Source organism: Prunus avium, chromosome 8 (assembly GCF_965620075.1).
Source record: "Prunus avium chromosome 8, drPruAviu1.hap1.1, whole genome shotgun sequence".
NCBI lineage: Eukaryota > Viridiplantae > Streptophyta > Magnoliopsida > Rosales > Rosaceae > Prunus > Prunus avium.
In genome coordinates, this window is record NC_142291.1 from 2,959,633 (window position 1) to 2,981,420 (window position 21,788).

The 21,788-nt window shown below is 36.8% G+C and overlaps 1 protein-coding gene across 4 annotated transcripts; it reads left to right on the top strand.

Annotated features, from left to right (window-relative positions):
• Positions 1 to 8,697: 8,697 nt before the first annotated feature.
• Positions 8,698 to 16,367, top strand: LOC110744980 (Regulator of chromosome condensation (RCC1) family with FYVE zinc finger domain-containing protein). Of its 4 annotated transcripts, none has more exons than XM_088245488.1 (9): positions 8,698 to 9,370; positions 10,382 to 10,468; positions 11,342 to 11,431; positions 11,511 to 11,624; positions 11,717 to 11,836; positions 12,298 to 14,400; positions 14,551 to 14,697; positions 15,123 to 15,667; positions 15,906 to 16,367. In XM_088245488.1, exons 1-9 carry the CDS (start codon positions 9,323 to 9,325, stop codon positions 16,066 to 16,068), a joined length of 3,417 nt encoding a protein of 1,138 aa, XP_088101614.1. In that variant the 5' UTR covers positions 8,698 to 9,322; the 3' UTR covers positions 16,069 to 16,367. The 4 variants fall into 4 exon arrangements, with proteins under 4 accessions (XP_088101614.1, XP_021800720.1, XP_088101615.1 ...); XM_021945028.2 differs by having other exon boundaries at positions 8,699 to 9,370; positions 11,511 to 11,615; XM_088245489.1 differs by having other exon boundaries at positions 8,699 to 9,370; positions 11,529 to 11,624.
• The last annotated feature ends 5,421 nt before the right edge of the window (positions 16,368 to 21,788 follow it).

Genomic DNA, 21,788 nt, shown 5'->3' on the forward strand with positions numbered 1-21,788 from the left:
CAACGCCACGATCATCGTAGACATCAAAAACCAAACATGGCAGTTCACCTACCACATTACAAAAGGGGTCTAAATAAAATTAAAACCATGGTCACTGCTATAATTACCTCTGCAACGTCATTTCGTAAATTGATGAAAAGCTCTTTGACATGACCCCAAAAAATCACGAAGGATCAGGGTTTTGTCCCTTTTTGTTAATTTCTTGTGCTGCCTTGTCCATCAAGTTATCACCATCCAATCAAGCATTTCATTTTATGTAGAAAAACTTACTTGCAATAGAGATAGTATTTATACTATCCTCGGCCAATACTATTATGACACGTGGAAAAATTATTCCAAATATCATTGTGTTGTTGGGTAGGAATAGGTAAAAGTATTATCTCTGTTACATGAAAGTGTTAATGACCCACCTAGAACCAACTGCTTCTTTGTCTCACTATTTCTATTTGCTTCACTTAGTTACATTTTTTTTTGTTAGCTAACTTCATTGAAATTACAAAAGGAAACTATAATTAATCATGATTGTTTTTGGGTTTTTTTCTTTTGAGAGAAGAAGATTTCATTCATAAGTCAAGGCATACAAAAGATCGACACGCTACCAGTAGCCTTATTAAAACCTTCATAAAAAGCCACATGGGGTAGACTCCAAGGTAGAAAAGAGTGTCACACATGTCGTGAACTACCAAAAGAGTCCAGAACAACATCAAAAGACCAAAACAAGCAAAACCCGAAACAGAGACCAACAAGACAAGCCACATAAAAGGCCACCAAACAACGAAAACTGTTAAAAGAGGCATTCTATGAAACACAATTCATAGTTATTTGACACTAGTACCAAGAGCAGAACAACCAACAATAGAAACCAAGAGAGGGCACATAGGGCAAACACAAAGTCAAGAAAGAAGAACCACTGAGAGGCAACCCACGTCAACTCTGAACCAGATAGAGAAAGCCAACATAGATCCTCAGTCGGCACAGAGCAGCAAGGGAACAACAGGAACAGGAAAGACAAAAGGACTACAACGCTTTAACAAAACAAAACACAACTGCAAACAAGAACACAAAGAGAAAACCACACATGCAACATAACCTGAATAGAAATTCAGGGCACAACATTCGCCGGTTGCCAAGCCCACGACACGAACACTCCATCGGCAAAACTAAGGTGCCCTCCCAAAAGACCCCAACAGAACAATCTCCTTAACCGTATCAGATAGAGCAAAACTGTAAAAAGGTTTATGACTAACACAACCCATAGTAAATAGCACAGGAGCACCCCCAACAGTTTCCTCCTCAGGGTGCTTACGTTTAGCACTAAGTTTACCAGAGACACTACGAGACCCTTCAGCCCCTCTTCGGCAACAACACCGACCTTTCTTCTTCGGTAAACCCACAGAGCCATTATAGGCATGAGTGAAAAAGGGTTAGATAGGTTTGGGCTCACACAGTCCCGATAGGTGGACCCGGAGACAGGTGAGATAACAGAGCCATACGGCGCATCAAACGCATGTACAATAGGCACATCCCGCAACAAGGTAGCATGAACATGGGAAAGTGTCGGGTTAGAGGGATATCCAGGTGGAAATCTGAGCCATGAGGGAGATCCATGAGACTGGGTTCCAGGACACAGGGGGATACGATGGAGATGGTACCAAAGGGTGGGTATCATACTCAGAGAGACCAACCTAGCAACTGAGAGACTCGATGGCCGCCATACCTCAAAGAGAGTGTGATAAATTAGGGAGAGGCATGATCCACAAACTCATTGCGATCATAAGAGTGAGACCACCATGGCCAAGCCGTAGGACTACCTTAGTCACCCGAGCCAGCTGGGGAAGATCCCCAAGAAGACAGGGAAATAGGCGAGGACCATCGAGCCAGCTAGCCAATAAGTTTATCCCAGAGGTTGGTACTGCCTTCCAAATAACCAAAAACAGAAGTTAGATGTCCACACAATCACGGGGTAAAAGGTCCATGTGTAGCTTCATATTGTTTGATACATACTTGAGTGGGATCAAGGTATTAAATATCGATATTATCGGCGATATTATCCCGATAATATCTGATTTTTGGGGGGCCGATATTTTAGCAATTAACCATGGTGTTATCGTCAATATACCGATATTATCCCGATAATATCGGGGAGATAACTTCAACATTTTTATAAATGATTTGGGCAATATATCGAGATATTATAGAGAATATCCCGATAATATCCCGATGCGAAACCCAAAAAATACATGAAATCAAGCGACTCATGGAAAGAATCTGAGACTCAATCTTCAAATGATTTTGCTTATGGACAACATCAACCAATCTCGGATCCATATGGTTGGCATGTTAACAATTACATGCAAAACTATTTTGGGGATTTATCATTTGATGACTACTCTTCAAAATATACTTACTCTACACATAGAGATGATGAAGATAGTGAAAATTTTGAACCTCATAGGAACTCTATGTGGTACTAAGTCACTCATGTATCTTACCATGCAATGTATAAAGTGTAAAATATTGTAGTAATTCATTATATATAAATGATTATGGTGTGTTTCATCTTCTTTCATTAATTACTACATATTTTCTACACTTACAGTGTTTGCTAGTTCGCTATATAATCAACTTAAATCAGTTAAATCCATCATGCAATGCATTTCCTTCCAATTTTTTGTGATAAACTAATAGATAATTGACTAAATAAACATCCTGCAAAGTTTCAATAAAAATTTCCAAGTTTTTCTTACAATTTCCGTGGTTTTTATTCAATTTTTACCGATACCGATAATATCCCGATATTTCCATCGACATTTTCGTGTTTTTGGATTTCCGATATTTCCGATACCACCAATATTTTAGACCTTGAGTGGGATGACCTATACTGTAAGATCCCACATCGACCAACAGAGAGGGGGTGATGTGCCTTATATGTACATGCCCGCTTCTATCTAGCACGAGGCCTTTTAAGAGCTCACTGGCTTTGGAGTCATGGGAACTCTGAAGTTAAGTGAGTTGGAGGCTAGAGCAATTCCATGATGGGTGACCCACTGGCAAGTTGATCATGAGCTCCCAGAAACAAAACCATGATGGCAGAGAGGGGCCCAAAGCGGACAATATCGTGCTACGGCGGAGCCGATCCGGGATGTGACAATTTGGTATCAGAACCACTTTGGCGTGTGATGCGAGTGTGCTGATGAGGACGTCGGGCCCCTAAGGGGGGTGGATTGTAAGATCCCACATCGACCAACAGAGAGGGGGTGATGTGCCTTATATGTACATGCCCACCTCCATCTAGCACGAGGCCTTTTGGGAGCTCACTGGCTTCGGAGTCATGGGAACTCCGAAGTTAAGCGAGTTGGGGGCTAGAGCAATCCCAGGAGGGGTGACCCACTGGCAAGTTGCTCGTGAGCTCCCAGAAATAAAACCGTGATAGCAGAGAGTGGGGCCCAAAGCGGACAATATCGTGCTACGGAGGAGTCGATCCGGGATGTAACATATGCTCCCACATGTAAAATAGTAATAAGGGAGATACTCATATTTGAATTCCACCATCTTTTCCCCAACTTCCAGGAAAGTGACCTTGGTGCGTCGAAGAAGTGGCAAAGTGACATCAAAGCGCACACGGATGCGAATGAAACAACCCACACAATCAGAATTATAATTAGAGATTGCATTACATGGGTGTGAATTAATAATAAGAATTTCTTTTAATCTCGAGCATGCAATCTCTAAATCACTTGAATATTTTAAACAGATCAAATTATTAAATCAATATGACCTCAGTTTATATTGGATTCTACACTGGAAGAGTGTAACCTTCCTTCATGGATGGTGATAAAAAGGTTTATAAAAAAAGTTTGTGAGGATTGGAAAATAAATAAGATGGGTAGGGTTTTGAATGACGAGCTTATACTTTATAATAATCACTTCAATTGCTTATCATTAGAGCATCTGAAATGGTTAGGATCAATGCAATTTTATTGCATGAAATTGAACTAAAACAGTAAAATCTCACTTGCAATTGTGTGATTTAGTTCATTGCAATAGATGCAATTGCAGTAGAGGGTGCTATGTGATGAACCCTCTATTACAATTGCAATAGGCTAACCATGAGACCCACATGCCAATAAAAAATAGAAAAAATACAGCAATTAACGCATTATGTTGTTAAGAGTATCTGCAATAGTTATTCAATAGTTCAATGCAATAGGAAAAATACAAAAATTAAATTTTTTATACAAATATATTCAAAATTGGTCTCTTTTTAAAGATCTCTTTGAGAATATTTCAATGGAACAATTTTTTAGTGTTATTAAATTTATCCCTTTTATTTTATTTGAGTATGTAAAAAAAACATGTAAGTAAATATTACTATTGATATTAAGCTATTGAACTGTACCATTACAAGTAAAATTGCAGTCCAATTCAATAGATACTAAAAAAGATCAATTTATTAAACTATTGCATTGAACTATTGAACAACCGCTGCAGATGCTTTTAATATTTATATCAATACCTATTGTTTAATTGTTATAAATAAATAAATAAATAAAACTATTATTTAATTGGTCATATACATTGGCAAGTCCATTTCAAAGCTAAGACACTCTGTTTATTATTATATCATACAAATATAAATAGCAGTATTCCCTGAAAAAGAAATATTAGCATCACTCAAATTCATTTTGCCTCTGCAGTTCTGTGAGAAAACATTTTTTTCCTAGAATTTTAATGAGATGTGGTGAAAGTGGGTTTGAACATTTATTGCGGAGTTCTAATCTTATTTTATCTTCCTTTTCAATTTTTTTTTTTGCCAAACATTATTGAAAGAAATCTTACTGAAACCAAAGCTTAGTTAGATCATCCATAATCATGCTCTCTATTTTTAAGTTAAATTTTAGCTAAAAACATTTAAAAGTTATTTTGGAGCTCTCTATAAAATTTAAAAGTAATGCTATTTAGACACACAACATTGACCACTTTAGCTGACCACCTTATGTGGCAATTGATGTCATGCCAAGTCAATTAATGAATGTTGCCATATCAATTAAAAAACACTAGCGTTCCTTGTAAGTGGCCTCATGACAACATTCATTAATTGACATAGCATAACACATCAGTTGCCACATAAGGTGGTCAGCTAAGGTGGTCAATGTTGTGTGTCTAAATAGCATTACTCAAAATTTAAACCCCAATCGTGCTTTCTAGTTTAGGGAGTCATAAATGCTACAACTCTTTTTTAATTGGTCCATCTCTATTAAAAAATAATATAAAAAAGAGTTAGCATTAATTAAAGGTTTGAAATACTAATTAAATAAAGCAGCATTAAATTATAAGGAGCCACTAGATAGTTTGAGTCATTTCTCATTAAATAAGCAGCATTAAACATGTCCTTTCTCTCTCCTCAGATTTAGGAGCTTCTAAAAATCTCCCTATTTTAGAGCATCAACAATGGGCTCCCTAAACCACATCCTTAGACAAATTTTGGGGAGGAATTGGAAAAATACAACTCCACCTATGCTCCCTATCCACCTCTTAAAAGAGGGAGACCTCTAGGAGCTCATAAATTTGAGGAGAGAGAAATGACTCTTAGTGACTCCCTATAATTTAATGTTGCTCTATTTAATGAATATTTCAAACCTTTAATTAATGATAACTATTTTTTATATTATTTTTTAGTAGAGATGGACCAATTAAAAAAGAGTTATAGCATTTATAATTCCTTAAACTATAAAACATGATTGGAGTTTAAATTTTATAGCAAAAAAATAGAGAGCATGATTGTGGATGCTCTTAGGAGGTGGATATGGAGCATAGTTGGAGTTGTATTTTTCCAATTCCTCCCCAAAATTTGTCTAAGGAGGTGGTTTAGGGAGTCCATTATGGATACTCTTATCCATTGTAAGGAAAGGAAGTTGAACTATCAATTTTCGATGAGTTCAAGGGGGAAAAACAAAAGGAAGACAAAAAGAAAAACTCTAATTTTTTTAATTATAAGAAGAAAAAAAACTAGTTTTAAAAAAAAAAAGTTTGGACAATTATAATTTTAATCTTTAGAGTTTGATCTATTTTCTACTTTGGTCATTGTCATTTTTAATGTTGGCAATTTTAGTCATGTAGTTTTGTTTAGTCGGCAATTAAGTCCTACATGTGGAAATTACTACGTTTTAAGTTAATTGCAAAAATTGTAGAGAGACAAAAAGTAGTTGCATGTTGCCACATAGAATTCCATCAATTAATTTGACAGAACTTACAATTTGGTCTAGATTACAAACCAAACAAAAGTACATGTTTGAAAATGTCACAATTGAAATGGCGCATACCAAAATGAAAAATGACTCAAACTACGTAGACAAAAATACGTCAGTTTCTTTTAATCAATTAGGGAATGGGGAATTCCGAATTCGAACGTAAGACCTCTTTAAATATTGAGAAGAAAAAAAATACCACTATATCAAAAATTAGAAAGAAAAAAAATAATAATAAAGATACATGTAATGATATACATAAAACATGCATTGAACTTTATATTTATATCAGCAAACAAGAAAAAAAAAAACTATATATTTATAGAATTCATGTCACCAATGTAGTTTCTTCTACAAAATCAATGATATTCGTGCACATATATATGAAACATTGTTGTTGTGAAAATGAGTCATATATATCAAGTTTTTAAAGTTGCTGGTGGTTTGTGGTACATTAATTGGTGCAATATTGGGGTATTCACAAAATCATACATTCTCCTCGTTTGGGTTCAAAATCTAGTGCTTTTGCGTTATAACCGACATCAAATCTCTCTAACCCTCCGTTTGGATGAAAGAATTGAAAATGACATAGAATTCTAAAATGACGGAATTTAGATTTTCACAATTTCAATTCTGGCAATTGAAGATTTCATCGTTTGGATTTATGTATGTCGAATTTTGTAAATGACACTATGGAAATTGTGAACTGACACCTATTTTGGTGGAAATTAAACTCTAGAATTTGATGCCCCAATTTCCATGATTTTTTCCATTCATCATTTAATAAATTTTGCTTTTAAGTTGTTAAACAAAGGAATTGTCCATTTATCCTTTTAAATTCTTGACTTCTAGCTAAATTCCGAGTTATTTTCCCTCTTCCAAACAGAGGGTAAACCTTCTTCCTCTGCATTTCCATCCCCACCCTCTCCAACATCGCTTCCGTGTAAAATCAACGGACAATTTCGCCACTCTTCGTTCGCCACGTAACTCCCCATGAAGTCTATTATCGTCATTCCACTATTCTTCCAGCGGTTTCAAACTTAACACCACAAGTAATTTGTACTTTTCTTTATAAACTTTAGTACAAATTTAAATCAAGCTACTCTCTTCAATTGAATTTTTTTTTAACACACATTTTAACTAGCTTTTTAAATTTTAGGATAATTAACTAGCTTTTTACACTTAGCTCACAATCTAATGTCTTTTTTCTTTTGTATTACTCTAATGTATCTTTTGAAAATGTAAATGAGGATCCCGTGAGAAAAATCGGGAATAAACAAGTGATGTGATTGTCTATGATTATATATATATATATATATATATATATATATATAAATTTCTTTGTTGAGTTTTTGGGGTCTATGGGTATATTTTTTGAAATGTTTTTTCATAGTCCTAAAAATGTGTCCGAACAATTGCAAACTTTCTCTTTTGTAAGGTTTTGTTTTGTTTTTTCTTTTAATAGCCACATCGAGAACATTTTTCAAAATAATCAAAAGGCAATGTAAAATTATCACTAATAAAATTGACAATTACCCAATACATTCTTCTTATTGTAAGAAAATACTCAGTTTGGGAAGAGCAAGACGAGTAAGATAGTATATGATTGCATTATACACTCTAGGACTAAACCTCATAACATTACATTCATTTGAGCTACGAGTTCCTTTCATACCAAACACTTGTTAAAAAATGTTAAGAATATTAACTTCTTCCATATAGTTAGTTATTACTAATGAGATATAAACATGCATCTAAGGCAAAAACCAAACATGCATCAATGAAAAATAACTTAGTAGCAATAATTGATACATCACTTCCATATAATAAGGTCTCAAAAAGCGACCATCTTGAAAATATCACATAGTGGCCTTGTGCGACTAAGATTGCATATTATGCGTGACGACTGATTATGTTACTTACAAAATATCTAAAATTTGATAAGGCTGTCGGAGAGATTTTTTATGATGTGGCTCACCTATTTGAGTATCCCAAATTGTTGAAGAAGCTATTGAAGATACTCTTAGGATTGATATTAAATCAAATTAATAATCAAGTAGATTTTGTTTACAGAATTATTGTTGGCATTTCTCATCATGCATGTCTTAAAATGATGAAATTGCAGATATGAGCATAGCCAAGTTGGTTAGAGCAGATGTACTCTCCACTTCGCACTCGAGTAAGAATATCGCTTATATAAAAAAAATGATGAAATTTTGTTTTCTAATATTTTTTAAATATTTTTAAAAGAATGCACCTATAATTTTATAGTGCTAATGATAGTTTCTTATTTTTATGGTTGTTCTTGATAAAAGAAAAACTTTGGGTGGACTTTCCATCTTGGACTTGTATCTTCTCAACTAGTTAGCAGCACTCATTTGCAGACATTGAAGACTATGGTTGTATTTGTATGTCTATAAAAGACGGGAAACAAAATAATACTAGAGTAAAATTCTACATATGAATTTGGGAAAAATATTGGAAGAAAATCCGTAAGGAAAGAAAAAGAAACAAAGAAGGGAATTTTGATTTAATTTATCGGTATTCAATTTTCCACAGCTTTGACTAGTACTTTTTACAGACTCGGACACCCCACCCCCTAAATTCTCTCTCTTTCCAGGGATTTTTCTCTCTCCTCTGTTCCCTCCTCCGTCCGGTTCTCTTCCTTCCCGTTCCCTTCTCCGACGCCGTTTCGTCTCTTCTTTTTCTCACCCTCTAAACTCCTCTCCGAAACCCCCGTCTTCCTCTTCAAAGCCGCCTTCTTTCGCCCTCAGTCTTTCCATAACCAGCTCTCCACAGTCCACGGCTTCGAGCTCAGCTTCTTCTTTGCTTGGAGTCAAAGCTCAGAAATGGAGGTCTTTGGGTTTCAGCAGATCTACGAGGCTTAGTGTAAAGACAGAGAGACAGAGAGCTTAGCAGAGGTGTTGGTGGTGGTGGTGGTGACGTGGCCGTTAATGGTATTGTACGGACGCGCGAGAGCGAGAGCGAGAGAAAGTTGGAAGGTAGATGATGAACGGAGCTCCGCCGAGGGATCGGAGAGGGTGGTGGCGTTACGGTAATTTCTCTCACATGGAATGGCAGATCTTGTTAGCTCCGGGAATGCCAACCGTGACATCGACCAGGTCTCTTTCTCTCTAAATTTTCTTCTTCAAAATTTTAGTATTTGTTCATTTGTAGAGAGTCCTTGTGAACCTCTGCAAATGTAAATAAAAGGAGAGAAAATTAAAGATCCTTAAATTGTTTTTTGCCTGTTTGTGACTTTAAAATCAGAAGATTTGTTTTTTCCTCTTCTTTTACATGTAGAAGGTGGAAATTGGGTGTAGAATTCTTTATTTTTAGCCATATTTATGTTATATTTTTTGGTAACAGCCTTGCTCACATGTATGTGAAAAATGTGAGAGGTTTTTGATTTCGTACTCGGAGAGCAGCTTTGTAGAAATATTTTTAGGAACATATCTTGTAAGGTTTTGATTTATGAGGTTCTGGGTTCATCTTTTCTTGCTTAGTGATGCAATAATGGGTGTTTGTACAGGACCAAACAGGCCTTAAGATTCAAACTCTTTAATTTTTTTTTTCTCCAAGCACATTTATAATCCAGATTGACATCTGGGTTTGGTCCAAGGACATGTGTACAGTACTGACATCTTCAATTGATAAGTGTCTAGTCATTTTTGCCACAGGGTAATCTAATGGTAATGGCATTACATGCAACCACATTTCACTTTTTCTTCAGGGTGTAAAACCTGCTGCTCAATTTGGAACAGAATCGATTGTAATTTTAGCAGATTCAAAATATCATAGAAGTTTGGAGTTAGAGATTAATTCTCTTAGTTGCTAGACGGGCAGCAGTAAAGACCTAGAATGTATCTTGGAAGGTTCTAACTGAGAGAGAACTAAATTGGTGTTCTTTTGGTTGAAAGTTACAAAGTCGTTACTATATGTGGTACCAAGTTTAATGTAACATTATGATTAGAGTGAAATTTGATTTTGGTTGTGAGAAGAACTCATTATTCCTGCATAAATGATACTACTTTCTTGTATGGGTTCTTGTGGTCCTGTGTTTATTGCATCAAGAGTTTATCTGCTGTGGGTATCTTTCTCATTGTTTCCAATGATCCTTAAATGATTTGCAGGCAATAATTGCTTTGAAGAAGGGTGCTCAACTACTGAAATATGGTCGTAAGGGAAAGCCTAAGTTTTGTCCATTTAGACTTTCTACTGTAAGTTTGTATCTAAAGCTTCTCTATTAAATTTTTTTTTAATTTATTTAAAATTGTAAGATATTGGTACTTCGTCTACTGCATGCAAGGAATAAAACATGGTTTGTGCAATTATAAGGGTTGAAATAAAAATTTTATTCCACATTTCCTGCATGGATACAGACAGTAAAACACAATGTATTCACTTATAAAAGGATGAAGTGAAGAATAAGTTTTCATTGATTAATCAGAAGTGTAGCAGGTTTGATGGAAATTTCTACAGAATTGTGCAATATATCTTTTATAATATCAAGTTTTATGTTGCAATGTTACACAAAATTTGAAGAAAAAATACATTAAGGTTATTTTGTAGAAGATTGGAACTGAGAGGGTACAGTAGGCAGTTCCCGCAGTCTAGGGCAATGATTAGATTTTTGGGAATTTAATTGTAGTGTGGTTTCAGGTCTGTCAGGGGAAAATATGGTCTATACTTCGAAGGAAAGATATCAGTAATTGATTTATGGAGTTTTGATAGACTAATTTTGCACATTATAAGGACTTGATCATGTTAAATGTCAGTTGACATTAGTTGTGCAGCTAAGTTGCTGGATATGTATGCTGCTATGTCTTTTGGCATATGCGATGGAAAATAAGTTGCTAGATATGTATGCTGCTATGTCTTTTGGCATAGATGCCCTGGAAAATAAGTTGCTGGATATGCATGCTGCCATGTCTTTTGGCATATGCGATGGAAAATACTGCTAATGAGACTGCTTTTTGTTGGCTATCTATGGTTCTGTCTTGTGGTTGTATCTATTATAATTTGATTCACAAATCTTTATGCTTCTTAAATGCCTTCCATTTTCTACTTATTGCTTCATTTAATAACTGCAGGACGAATCATCTTTGATCTGGATTTCAAGTAGTGGTGAAAGAAGTTTGAAGTTAGTTTCCGTCTCAAGAATCGTTCCTGGACAAAGAACTGTAAGATATTCGATATTACTTTGATATATTTACTGTAAGGTTGAAGTCTTGTAGCTGTATTTATTCTAATTTCATATAGTCCTCATATTTACTACAGGCCGTCTTTCAACGATATCTGCGTCCTGAAAAGGACTATTTATCTTTTTCCCTTATCTATAATAACGGAAAGCGATCTCTTGATCTGGTTAGTGGTGTAAGTTTAAATTCTATCTGTAATTACATTGTTTCTAATTCTTATTTTTATAATAATATTATTAATGACAATCTGTTATTATTGCCTTCCAGATTTGCAAGGACAAAGTTGAGGCAGAAGTGTGGATTGCAGGCCTCAAAGCATTAATATCCTCTGGTAGAGGTGGGCGTTCCAAAATTGATGGATGGAGTGATGGAGGCCTCTACCTTGATGTAAGTATGCCTACTTAGAAACCTTTTCCTTTTTAAATTTATATTGTGTCTTGCAGTGACTTGCGTTATATATGCATTATCATGTGCATTATAAGCTTTTAAGCTGAAGTTGAATTGCTGAAACATGATGCCTCAGAATAGTTTTTATATCAAATTTCTGCCTGGGTGAACTTATTGTGTATATATAGTTATTTTCCTTTGTAATTTTTCGTTTTCGTTTTTTATTTATTTCCTAAAGTCTAGTTCTCTTAGTACATTAATGACTAATGAGTCATCCAACTTTCTTTATGGTTTAGTTTATACTGTATTATTGTAGAATATGCAGAAATGAGTCATCACTGGCACACACGTACATACACGAATATTTGGATTTATGAAAGTTTCTCTTACATTTAGTATGTATAAAGTGTACCTGTTGAACTGCTGCCTGCTTACCAAGTCTTTGGGTAAATTAATTTCAGGATGGCAAGGACTTGACATCAAATAGCCCTAGTGATAGTTCTGTTAGTGGTCCACGAGATAGTGGCTCTCCAGAGATCTCTGTCAGTTTCAAACCAAATATCTCGCCAAAGAGATTTCCACCCGAAAATTCTCCGGTTTCTGAGAGGTCACATGCTGCATCAGACCAGATAAATATGCAAGTAAAAGGATCTGGTTCAGATGCATTTCGAGTTAGTGTTTCAAGTGCTCCCAGCACTTCAAGTCATGGTTCTGCGCCGGATGACTGTGAAGCTCTAGGCGATGTATACGTATGGGGTGAGGATATTTGTGATAGCGTTGTCAAGGTTGGGGCTGATAAAAATACAAATTATTTGAGCCCGAGGTCAGATGTGCTTGTGCCTAGGCCATTAGAGTCCAATGTTGTTTTGGATGTACATCATATAGCCTGTGGGGTCAGGCATGCAGCCCTGGTCACGAGACAAGGTGAAGTGTTTACATGGGGTGAAGAATCTGGAGGACGACTTGGGCATGGTGCTGGGAAGGATGTTGTTCAACCTCGTCTAGTTGAATCGCTGGCAGCTACTAGTGTTGATTTTGCGGCATGTGGACAATTTCACACTTGTGCTGTTACAATGGCTGGGGAACTTTATACATGGGGAGATGGTACGCATAATGCTGGGCTTCTTGGTCATGGCACTGATGTCAGCCATTGGATACCAAAGAGAATTTCTGGTCCTCTTGAGGGACTCCAAGTTGCTTCTGTAACTTGTGGTCCATGGCATACGGCCCTGGTAACATCAACAGGGAAACTCTTCACATTTGGCGATGGCACATTTGGTGTCTTAGGCCATGGAGACAGAGAAAATGTTGCATATCCGAGAGAAGTAGAATCCCTATCAGGGTTGAGGACAATTTCTGTTGCATGTGGGGTGTGGCATACAGCTGCTGTTGTGGAGGTTATTGCAACACAATCTAGTGCAAGTATTTCATCAGGTAAATTGTTTACTTGGGGTGATGGAGATAAAAATCGTCTTGGACATGGAGACAAGGAAGCCCGGCTTAAACCAACATGTGTTCCAGCTCTTATTGATTACAATTTTCACAAAATTGCTTGTGGGCACAGTTTAACTGTTGGCTTGACGACATCAGGACATGTTTTTACAATGGGCAGTACTGTTTATGGTCAGCTTGGAAATCCCAATTCAGATGGAAAGCTACCTTGCTTGGTAGAAGACAAGCTCTCTGGAGATTGTATTGAAGAAATTGCTTGTGGTGCTTATCATGTAGCAGTATTAACATCCAGGAATGAAGTTTATACATGGGGAAAGGGAGCTAATGGGAGGTTGGGCCATGGAGATGTTGAAGATCGGAAAACACCAACTTTGGTTGAAGCTTTAAAGGATAGACATGTGAAATACATTGGTTGTGGTTCAAACTATACAGCAGCTATTTGTCTTCACAAATGGGTATCTGGTGCTGAGCAGTCACAGTGCTCTTCTTGTAGACAGGCTTTTGGATTCACAAGGAAAAGGCACAATTGCTATAATTGTGGACTTGTGCACTGCCACTCGTGCAGTTCAAGAAAAGCAACAAGAGCAGCACTAGCTCCTAATCCTGGAAAACCATATCGAGTGTGTGATCCTTGTTATGTGAAATTGAATAAGGTGTCAGAAATTGGTGGTAATAACAGAAGGAACTCTATACCTCGCTTGTCAGGTGAGAACAAGGATAGGTTGGATAAGGCTGACATAAGATTATACAAGTCTTCTGTACCTTCTAACATGGATTTGATAAAACAATTGGATACTAAAGCTGCCAAGCAAGGAAAGAAAGCTGAAACATTTTCCCTTGTACGCTCCGCTCAAGCACCTTCATTGTTGCAATTAAAGGATGTTGTTATGTCAACTGCTGTTGATCTGCGACGAACAGTTCCCAAACAAGTTCTTACACCATCTGGAGTAAGTTCGAGGTCTGTATCACCATTCTCGAGGAGACCAAGCCCTCCTCGTTTCGCAACTCCAGTTCCTACAACATCAGGACTTTCGTTCTCAAAAAGTATTGCTGATAGTCTAAAGAAAACAAATGAACTTTTGAATCAGGAAGTGCTAAAGTTACGTTCACAGGTACATAATTCATACTTGTCTGGACTTTATTGCTATTCTTTATATACCTCATAAGCAGGGTGTCGGCTCTCATGTTTAGGGTGTCGGTTCTCATGTTTGAGTATTTGTAATATCATATTTTAACAATTTATTATAAAACATTGTGGTAAGGTTGATAGCCTTAAAAAGAAGTGTGAGCTTCAGGAATTAGAGCTTCAGAGTTCATCAAAGAAAGCACAAGAAGCTATGGCATTGGCTGCAGAGGAAGCTGCGAAATCTAAAGCTGCAAAAGAAGTTATAAAGTCTCTAACCGCACAGGTCATTAGTTCAGCTATATGCTTTCATTTCCTTAATTTATTCACGATCTTCAACTTTTATGTCTGATATCTAGTAAAACTTACGTTTAGCTGTCCCATTATAATATTGAATTTAATATAATAAACTTCATCAAAAGTAGAATAGAACGTCAATTATGCACCCATAGTTTATCTTAAATTTCCAAATATGGATGGAACTGTAGGCTGTAACATTTAGTGGCCAATAGTACGAGTTTTAAATTCCTTTTTGTCAGTTTCCCAATCTTCCAACTCTGTGGGACTTGAAATAAGTTAGAAGGTGTGGGTTTTTTTTGGGGACGAAATTCTTTACTATCGAGTTAGGTAGCTGACTACCTCTACTTTTTTGGTTGAATTTTGTTTTATGTTGGACTGCCATAGTGATCATCATTGTTAACAATATTTCAGCTCAAGGATTTGGCGGAAAGGCTGCCACCTGGGGTTTATGATACCGAGAGCATAAAGCAGGCTGGCCTGCCAAACGGTTTGGAGCCAAATGGCATTCGCTATCCAGATGCTAATGGAGAGCAGCATTCAAGATCAAATTCGATCAGCAGTTCTTACTTGATTTCCTCCTTGGGAATCGACTCTGCTACAACAAATGGAAGTCCGGGCCCGACTCATTCACTCAAGGATCCAGTTGGAACGAATGAAACTAATCTGCCACAGAATCGGGAGCTTCTGACCTCCAATGGGATGGTAAGTCCCCTAGATAAACTACCCAATGGTGGAGCATTTCAGGCAGTTAGTGGTAGTGTGTCAGACACTGTTGATGGCAAGGAATCCGGGCCTTTCCAAGATGGGGAGAATGATACGAGATCCAGGAATTCTCCATCGGCTGCTAATGGTAATACAGTTGAGGCAGAATGGATTGAACAATATGAGCCTGGTGTTTATATAACTCTTGTGGCTCTGCGGGATGGAACTAGAGATCTCAAACGAGTGCGCTTCAGGTAGCTATTTTCCTAATGCAATATGGCTCGTAAGCAGATAGACGGCCATGCTCTTTTGATCAGATTATTTGATTTAATTTTTATTTTCATATGATCATGATTTTCATATTGCCCATAACATGGATTGAACCTGAACCCGCTTACCAATCCTTCTGCCACATACTCAGTTCATAACTGTGGTGTTTTGTATCAAAGCTATCCAGCGGAATGAAATCTGATAATATACATTCATTTGCAGCCGAAGAAGATTTGGAGAGCACCAAGCAGAGATTTGGTGGTCCGAGAATCGTGAGAAAGTGTACGAGAAGTACAATGTCCGTGGGTCAGACAAATCTTCAGTTTCTGGCTCAGCTGCACGTAGATCAGACGGAGCTCTCTCACCTGCATCTCAACGATCTTAGCATGAAGGGCAGTAGGGAAGTCATTAACACATTTTGTATCAATTACTGTGATGGTGTTGAGGGAAGCAAGAAAGGGTGGGGTATGAAGGGATGCAAACACCTCTTTTGCCTTTTTTTTTGGTTATCACCCTTCATCCCTTCCCACTTTCGCCCAATTTTTTTTTTTTTAAATTGATTTTCCCTCTTCCATTTAATTTATGGGTATTTACCCTTTATACACGTGTTGTATTGTAGTGTATATAAAATCTTCATTTATGAGACAATCTGAGCAAAAGAAAGTTCCACGTCTTGCTTCAAAACTTGCTGCCCCTTAATTGTTCTTTCTTGTGAATTTAACCGCAAGGTTTCGATTGCCTCTTTATACTCAAAGAGGTCGTTTGGTACACATGCTTGTTTTGGCCTGGCTTGGACTAAATTTAGTACCATGTTTGTTTCATTTAATTCCAGTCTTAGATGGGATTGCTAATACCGGGCCCACCAAAAACACCTCCTTATGAGGGGATTACTAAGCCCATGTAGAAAGGGAGGATTAATTAGTCCCATGTTCACCAATGTATAAGATGCATATATTATATAGAAATTTAGTAAAATACCCATTCCTAGACATAAAACTATAAATATACCCTATATCATTCAATATATATAAACACACCCAAAAAAAATCCAAAACTGCCAGCTATTACCTTTTTAAATTTAATTAGATAAATGAAATACCTTTATAACCCATTTAGTATTAAATTAGTTTATTTGAAAAATTTTGGGCGCTCTCTCTCTCATCTCTCTCTGTTCGCTCTCGTCTCTCTCCGTTCGCTCTCGTCTCTCTCTAGCGATCTTGGTGCTCCGGCCACAACCAGCCGTGAGACCGGTCAGAAAAGGACCGGCCAAGGCCGACGATCAAGTCTGGGCTAAAGCCCAGCCACATCAGCCACTCACGACGCCGCTGCGAGCTCAGAAAGGTCTGTGGATTTTGAGTTTTTTGACGTCGTTTCCGGCGACTTCGGTGGTTGTTTCCGTCGATCAAGGTATGAAACTTCATCTACTTTTCGTGCTCTAGCTGTTTATGTATGTGGTTATGATAGATTTTGGAGTTTTGGAAATTAATCAATACACCCTAGATTTTGGTGTTTATGTATGTGCAATTGTACATCCAATTCTTCTTGATTTTATATGTTCATTTTTGTTATTGCCGATTTGGAGGTAAGCTGTTGGATTTTCTGATTTCGTTCTAATTTGTATTTAGATATTCATTTGAGTTTCAAATTGTGATTTTAGTTTCTTTTTGTTTATAATTTGGATTGATTTCATATTCGGTTTGGTTGTGGATTTGCTGTTTGAGCTGTGGTTAGAAATTTGTGATATTCGATTTGGTTTTCATATTAATTGAGGTATGCTTTTTCAGTTGAATCTGAGTATATTCGTGTTTTTTCTATTTATCACTGTAAAGTTCCAGTATAGGGTAATAACACTGCTTGTTTGCTATGAAATCCTATTTCTAATGCCTGTCTACCTCTGTAAAGTTCCAGCATAGGGTAATAACACTGCTTGTTTACTATGAAATCCTTTTTCTAATGCATGTCTGTTCGGTTCATTTTTACACATGATTTTTCATGTTAAACACCTATTATTTTGAGTTAGTTCTTGACATTTTATAGCTTTTTACTTCCTTTTTGTGTTTTCTTAGATTTTACCTTGGTTAGAATGAAAATGAGCTAAAAGTGCATTATTGGTTATAAATTCTGATTTTGTTCATTTTCGTAGGTCAACTTCTTGGCCTTGGATCAGCATGCTCCAATGCTCGGATGAGGTGAAGATCTTCATGAAACTTGTTCCAATGGATGTTAACTACAACATATCCAAATTTGAGCTCCATTGGACAAGTTTAGCCTATCCAACTGATCCTATATGTTACAGCAGCTCTGGAAATCCGAAGTAGGCCAGTTTTTTACCTCCATAATGTTATCTTGATTCTTCTTGTTACCATAACATTTGGTAACAAGAAATTACTTTGGTTGAGAGATATTATCTGAAACAAAGAGCATCTTGGTGAAGACAATAACAAAAGAGCCCATCATGGCAAGGAGACAAGGCTTAAGGCTTTAACAAAAGTAATTGTTTTATATTAAAAGATATTTTGGAAAAGCTGGAAAGGAGGAGAGAGGAGTGCAAAGAGCATCAGCAATTGCAATCAGAATCATTCCATAATTTTGCAGAGATTTTGGAGCTGGAGATGAAGCTTGGAGCTAGGGAGCTCAAGGAGGAAGACAAGGGCAACAAAGCAAGAAGTGGAAGAGATTTCCACCATTGAAGACCTTGAGCTCCCATGTTCACAAAATCTGTAACTTCTTTCTAGTTATATTTCGAATTTGTGTTTGAAATAATTATGAGCAACTAAACTCCATAGCTAGGGCTTAGGTTGAAGCCCTAAACATGATTACCTTATTGTTTTGATGCTTGAGTGTATGAATTTCTAGATATTGTTGATGAATTCCAATTCACCAAATTAATCTATCCTTGATGTGTGTTTTTCCTTGGTTGGCCATCTTTGAAAGCATGCTTCTTGAGATTGTTGGGATTATGTGTATCTTCATGTTATCCTAAGCAATAAATGGATGAAGTAAGAATCATCCATGTGAATTGGTTTCTTGAATACCTAATGTAAACACCATGCTATTAGGATTCTTGTGATGTTCATATTCTCTTTGAACTTAATGGGTTTTCCTTGTAATTGAATCGAAGTACAAACCATACCTAGGTTCGGTTATGGGGAGGGCACAAGTATTGTAGCACGAACCATGCACTTTACGTATATTAGAGAGAATCAATGCGTCTTGAGCCACGGCCCATGGTCTTGATTGCGAACATCTTCATCAACACGTTTAGAGTTCATCACTTGAGTATTCATGAACATGGGTAGAATTGTTTAGGGTGGATTCCGAAACCCTAGTGTTTGTTACTTGGTACTTTCACATTTTGATAACTCATCTCTGCTATTCTCATTTAAATTCAAAGTCCATTTACTTTCATGCAATAGAAATAGGTCACTTGAACCAAACCAAACCCCCCCAATGTGTGTGTGAGTTGTGTGTCTTGTTTACTGAATTTTATTTGTTTCCGTAATTGTTTTTGACTTTTGGTCCGCGTTGTGTTCTTCCATTTTCTGTGCTGAATCCAACCGTATAAAGAACTTGAAATTTGGATAAACGGTTGGAAAGTTATAGGCAAAACACTGGACAGAGGTCGAAACTGGAAAAACAGAGAAACGAATCTGCCCAAAAACGACCGGTCGTTACTGTTCAGGCGACCGGTCTCACATGAATCTGTCCAAAAACGACCGGTCATCACTGTTCACGACCGGTCGCACTGTTCATTTCACTGTTCACAGCACTGTTTACAGGTGATAAATAGGTGATAAAAGGGTGATAGAAAGTGTTGTTTCTATTTTTCTTTGGTTTCTTGTGTTGTTTCATTTCTTTTACATTTCTTTACTCATTTTTAGTTTCCAATTTGCATTTGTGCATTTGTGGTGTGTTAAATTAGTGTTCTTTACGTACTCAAATTAGAACTTATAGGAAGCCGACAAGTTCTTCGTGGGATCGACCCCGTACTTACATAATCTATACCTCAATAGATTCGTGCACTTGCGGATATTTTTAATTGGTTGTTTGCACATTAATTTGTGTCCTTTTAGGAATGCAACAATGTCTACCATTGTAAAGTTCCAGTATAGGGTATTAACACTGCTTGTTTGCTATGAAATCCTATTTCTAATGCATGTCTACCACTGTAAAGTTCCAGTATAGGGTATTAACACTGCTTGTTTGCTATGAAATCGTATGTAATGCACGTCTACCACTGTTAAGTTCCAGTCTAGGGTAATAACACTGTTTGTTTGCTATGAAATCCTATTTCTAATGCACGTCTATCACTGTAAAGTTCTAGTCTATGGTAATAACACTGCTTGTTTGCTATGAAATCGTATTTGTAATGCACGTCTACCACTGTAAAGTTCCAGTATAGGGTAATAACACTATTTGTTTGCTATGAAATCGTATTTGTAATGCACGTCTACCAGTGTTATTACCACATACTAGAACTATACAGTGGTAGACATGCATTACAAATAGGATTTCAGAGGAAACAAGCAGTATTAATACCCTATACTGGAACTTTACAGTGGTAGACATTATTCAGAAATAGGATTTCAGAGGAAACAATCAGTGTTAATACCCTATATTGGAACTTTACAGCCATTAATCAGAAATTTCAGTGAACTAGCTGTTAGATTTCTTTAGTAAATAATCTAGATCTTTCACACCAACATGTAATACGTATAAAGACATGGAAGACATACCTGGAGCCATCTTCCTTGAGTACATAGCTTCTGAACTCATCCTATCTGTTGCACAGCAATCCTAGCAATTTATCAGGGACGGCTCAAGAACTTCCGCTCTCTCTCAGAATCTGTTTCAGCTCTCTCTTTATGATGAGAATAGGTTTAGAGAACGTGTCTGATGAGAGCAGGGCCTTAAGCTTATATAGGGCTAGGTCAAGTCGTCTCTACTCATCACCGAGGGCCGACTTGACTAATCTTCCAAGCCCACTTAATCGGTTCACGCAAAAAGGAAACAAAAATAGGACTCCTTAATAGGCCCAAAAACCTTTCCTTATTTCACAAGGTTTTGGGCCTCAAGGTACAACTTAATTTAAACCCTTATCAAACCTGATGTGACTTAGTATCTAGTGCACCGATCTAATTAGGAAAACATAACATTCTCCCACTAGATCAAGCACTAGAATACTAAGCTTCTGTATTCCGAAAGGTTTGATAATCTTTATTGGCCATGAGTTTAAAACAGTTAAGTCCTTCCCCTCAAGCTACCGTGAAGAGTGATTAGACAAAACGAACTATAGACAAACACTGCTCTCATTATTAAAAACAGCCCATTTATAATCACATAATGCAATCTCAAAACACATGAAGCACCTACAACGTGAACCTTAATATGTACTGATCTTTAATGTGAATCTTTATGCAATTTCAGTACAAGTACCCCTTTACGACTTAGCAAGAGTCAATCCGCAATGTTAATTAAAACAACAGTATCTCAAAAGAGACCTTAAACTCACATGCATAAACAAAATTGCATAATAAGTTTAAACAGCTAAATAGTCAAAATGGTAGAATTTAATAAAACTGTCAACCAAATTAACAACCATAAATGCAAATCCCTCAATCCAGAAAACAGAAAAATGAACAACAACAAACAAACTAGTAAAATATCATAATGGGAACAAGACTCCCACTAGATTGCAGCATCAAAGCTAGGAAAAATTCCCATACTCTCAACATGTCTCAGAAAAGCTTCTGAAGACAAAAACTTTGTGAACGGATCTGCAATCATGTCTTGAGTTCTGATATGATCAAACCTGACTAGTTTGTCCGCTACCTTCTCCCTCACTATTAAATATTTCTTGTCAATATGCTGAAGTCCAGACGACATCTTGTTGTTTTCATGCAGTGGAAAACAGCCGCTGTGTTGTCATTAAATATCTATATTGGTCTAGAGATCGAGTCCACCACCTTAATGTCTTTAATAAAATTCCTTAGCCATACTGCATGAGAAGTGGCTTCATAGCAAGCTATGTATTCTGAAAACATGGTTGAACTCGAAACACCAGCTTGTTTAGCACTCTTCCAAGCAACAGCTGCTCCTGCCATC

Bases quoted from the DNA above. Each gene is read 5' to 3' on its own strand.
- LOC110744980 (XM_088245488.1), top strand. From the start codon at position 9,323: ATGGCAGATCTTGTTAGCTCCGGGAATGCCAACCGTGACATCGACCAG. The intron at 9,371-10,381 runs GTCTCTTTCTCT...AATGATTTGCAG, and splicing joins CCAACCGTGACATCGACCAG to GCAATAATTGCTTTGAAGAA. The intron at 11,837-12,297 runs GTAAGTATGCCT...AATTAATTTCAG, and splicing joins ATGGAGGCCTCTACCTTGAT to GATGGCAAGGACTTGACATC.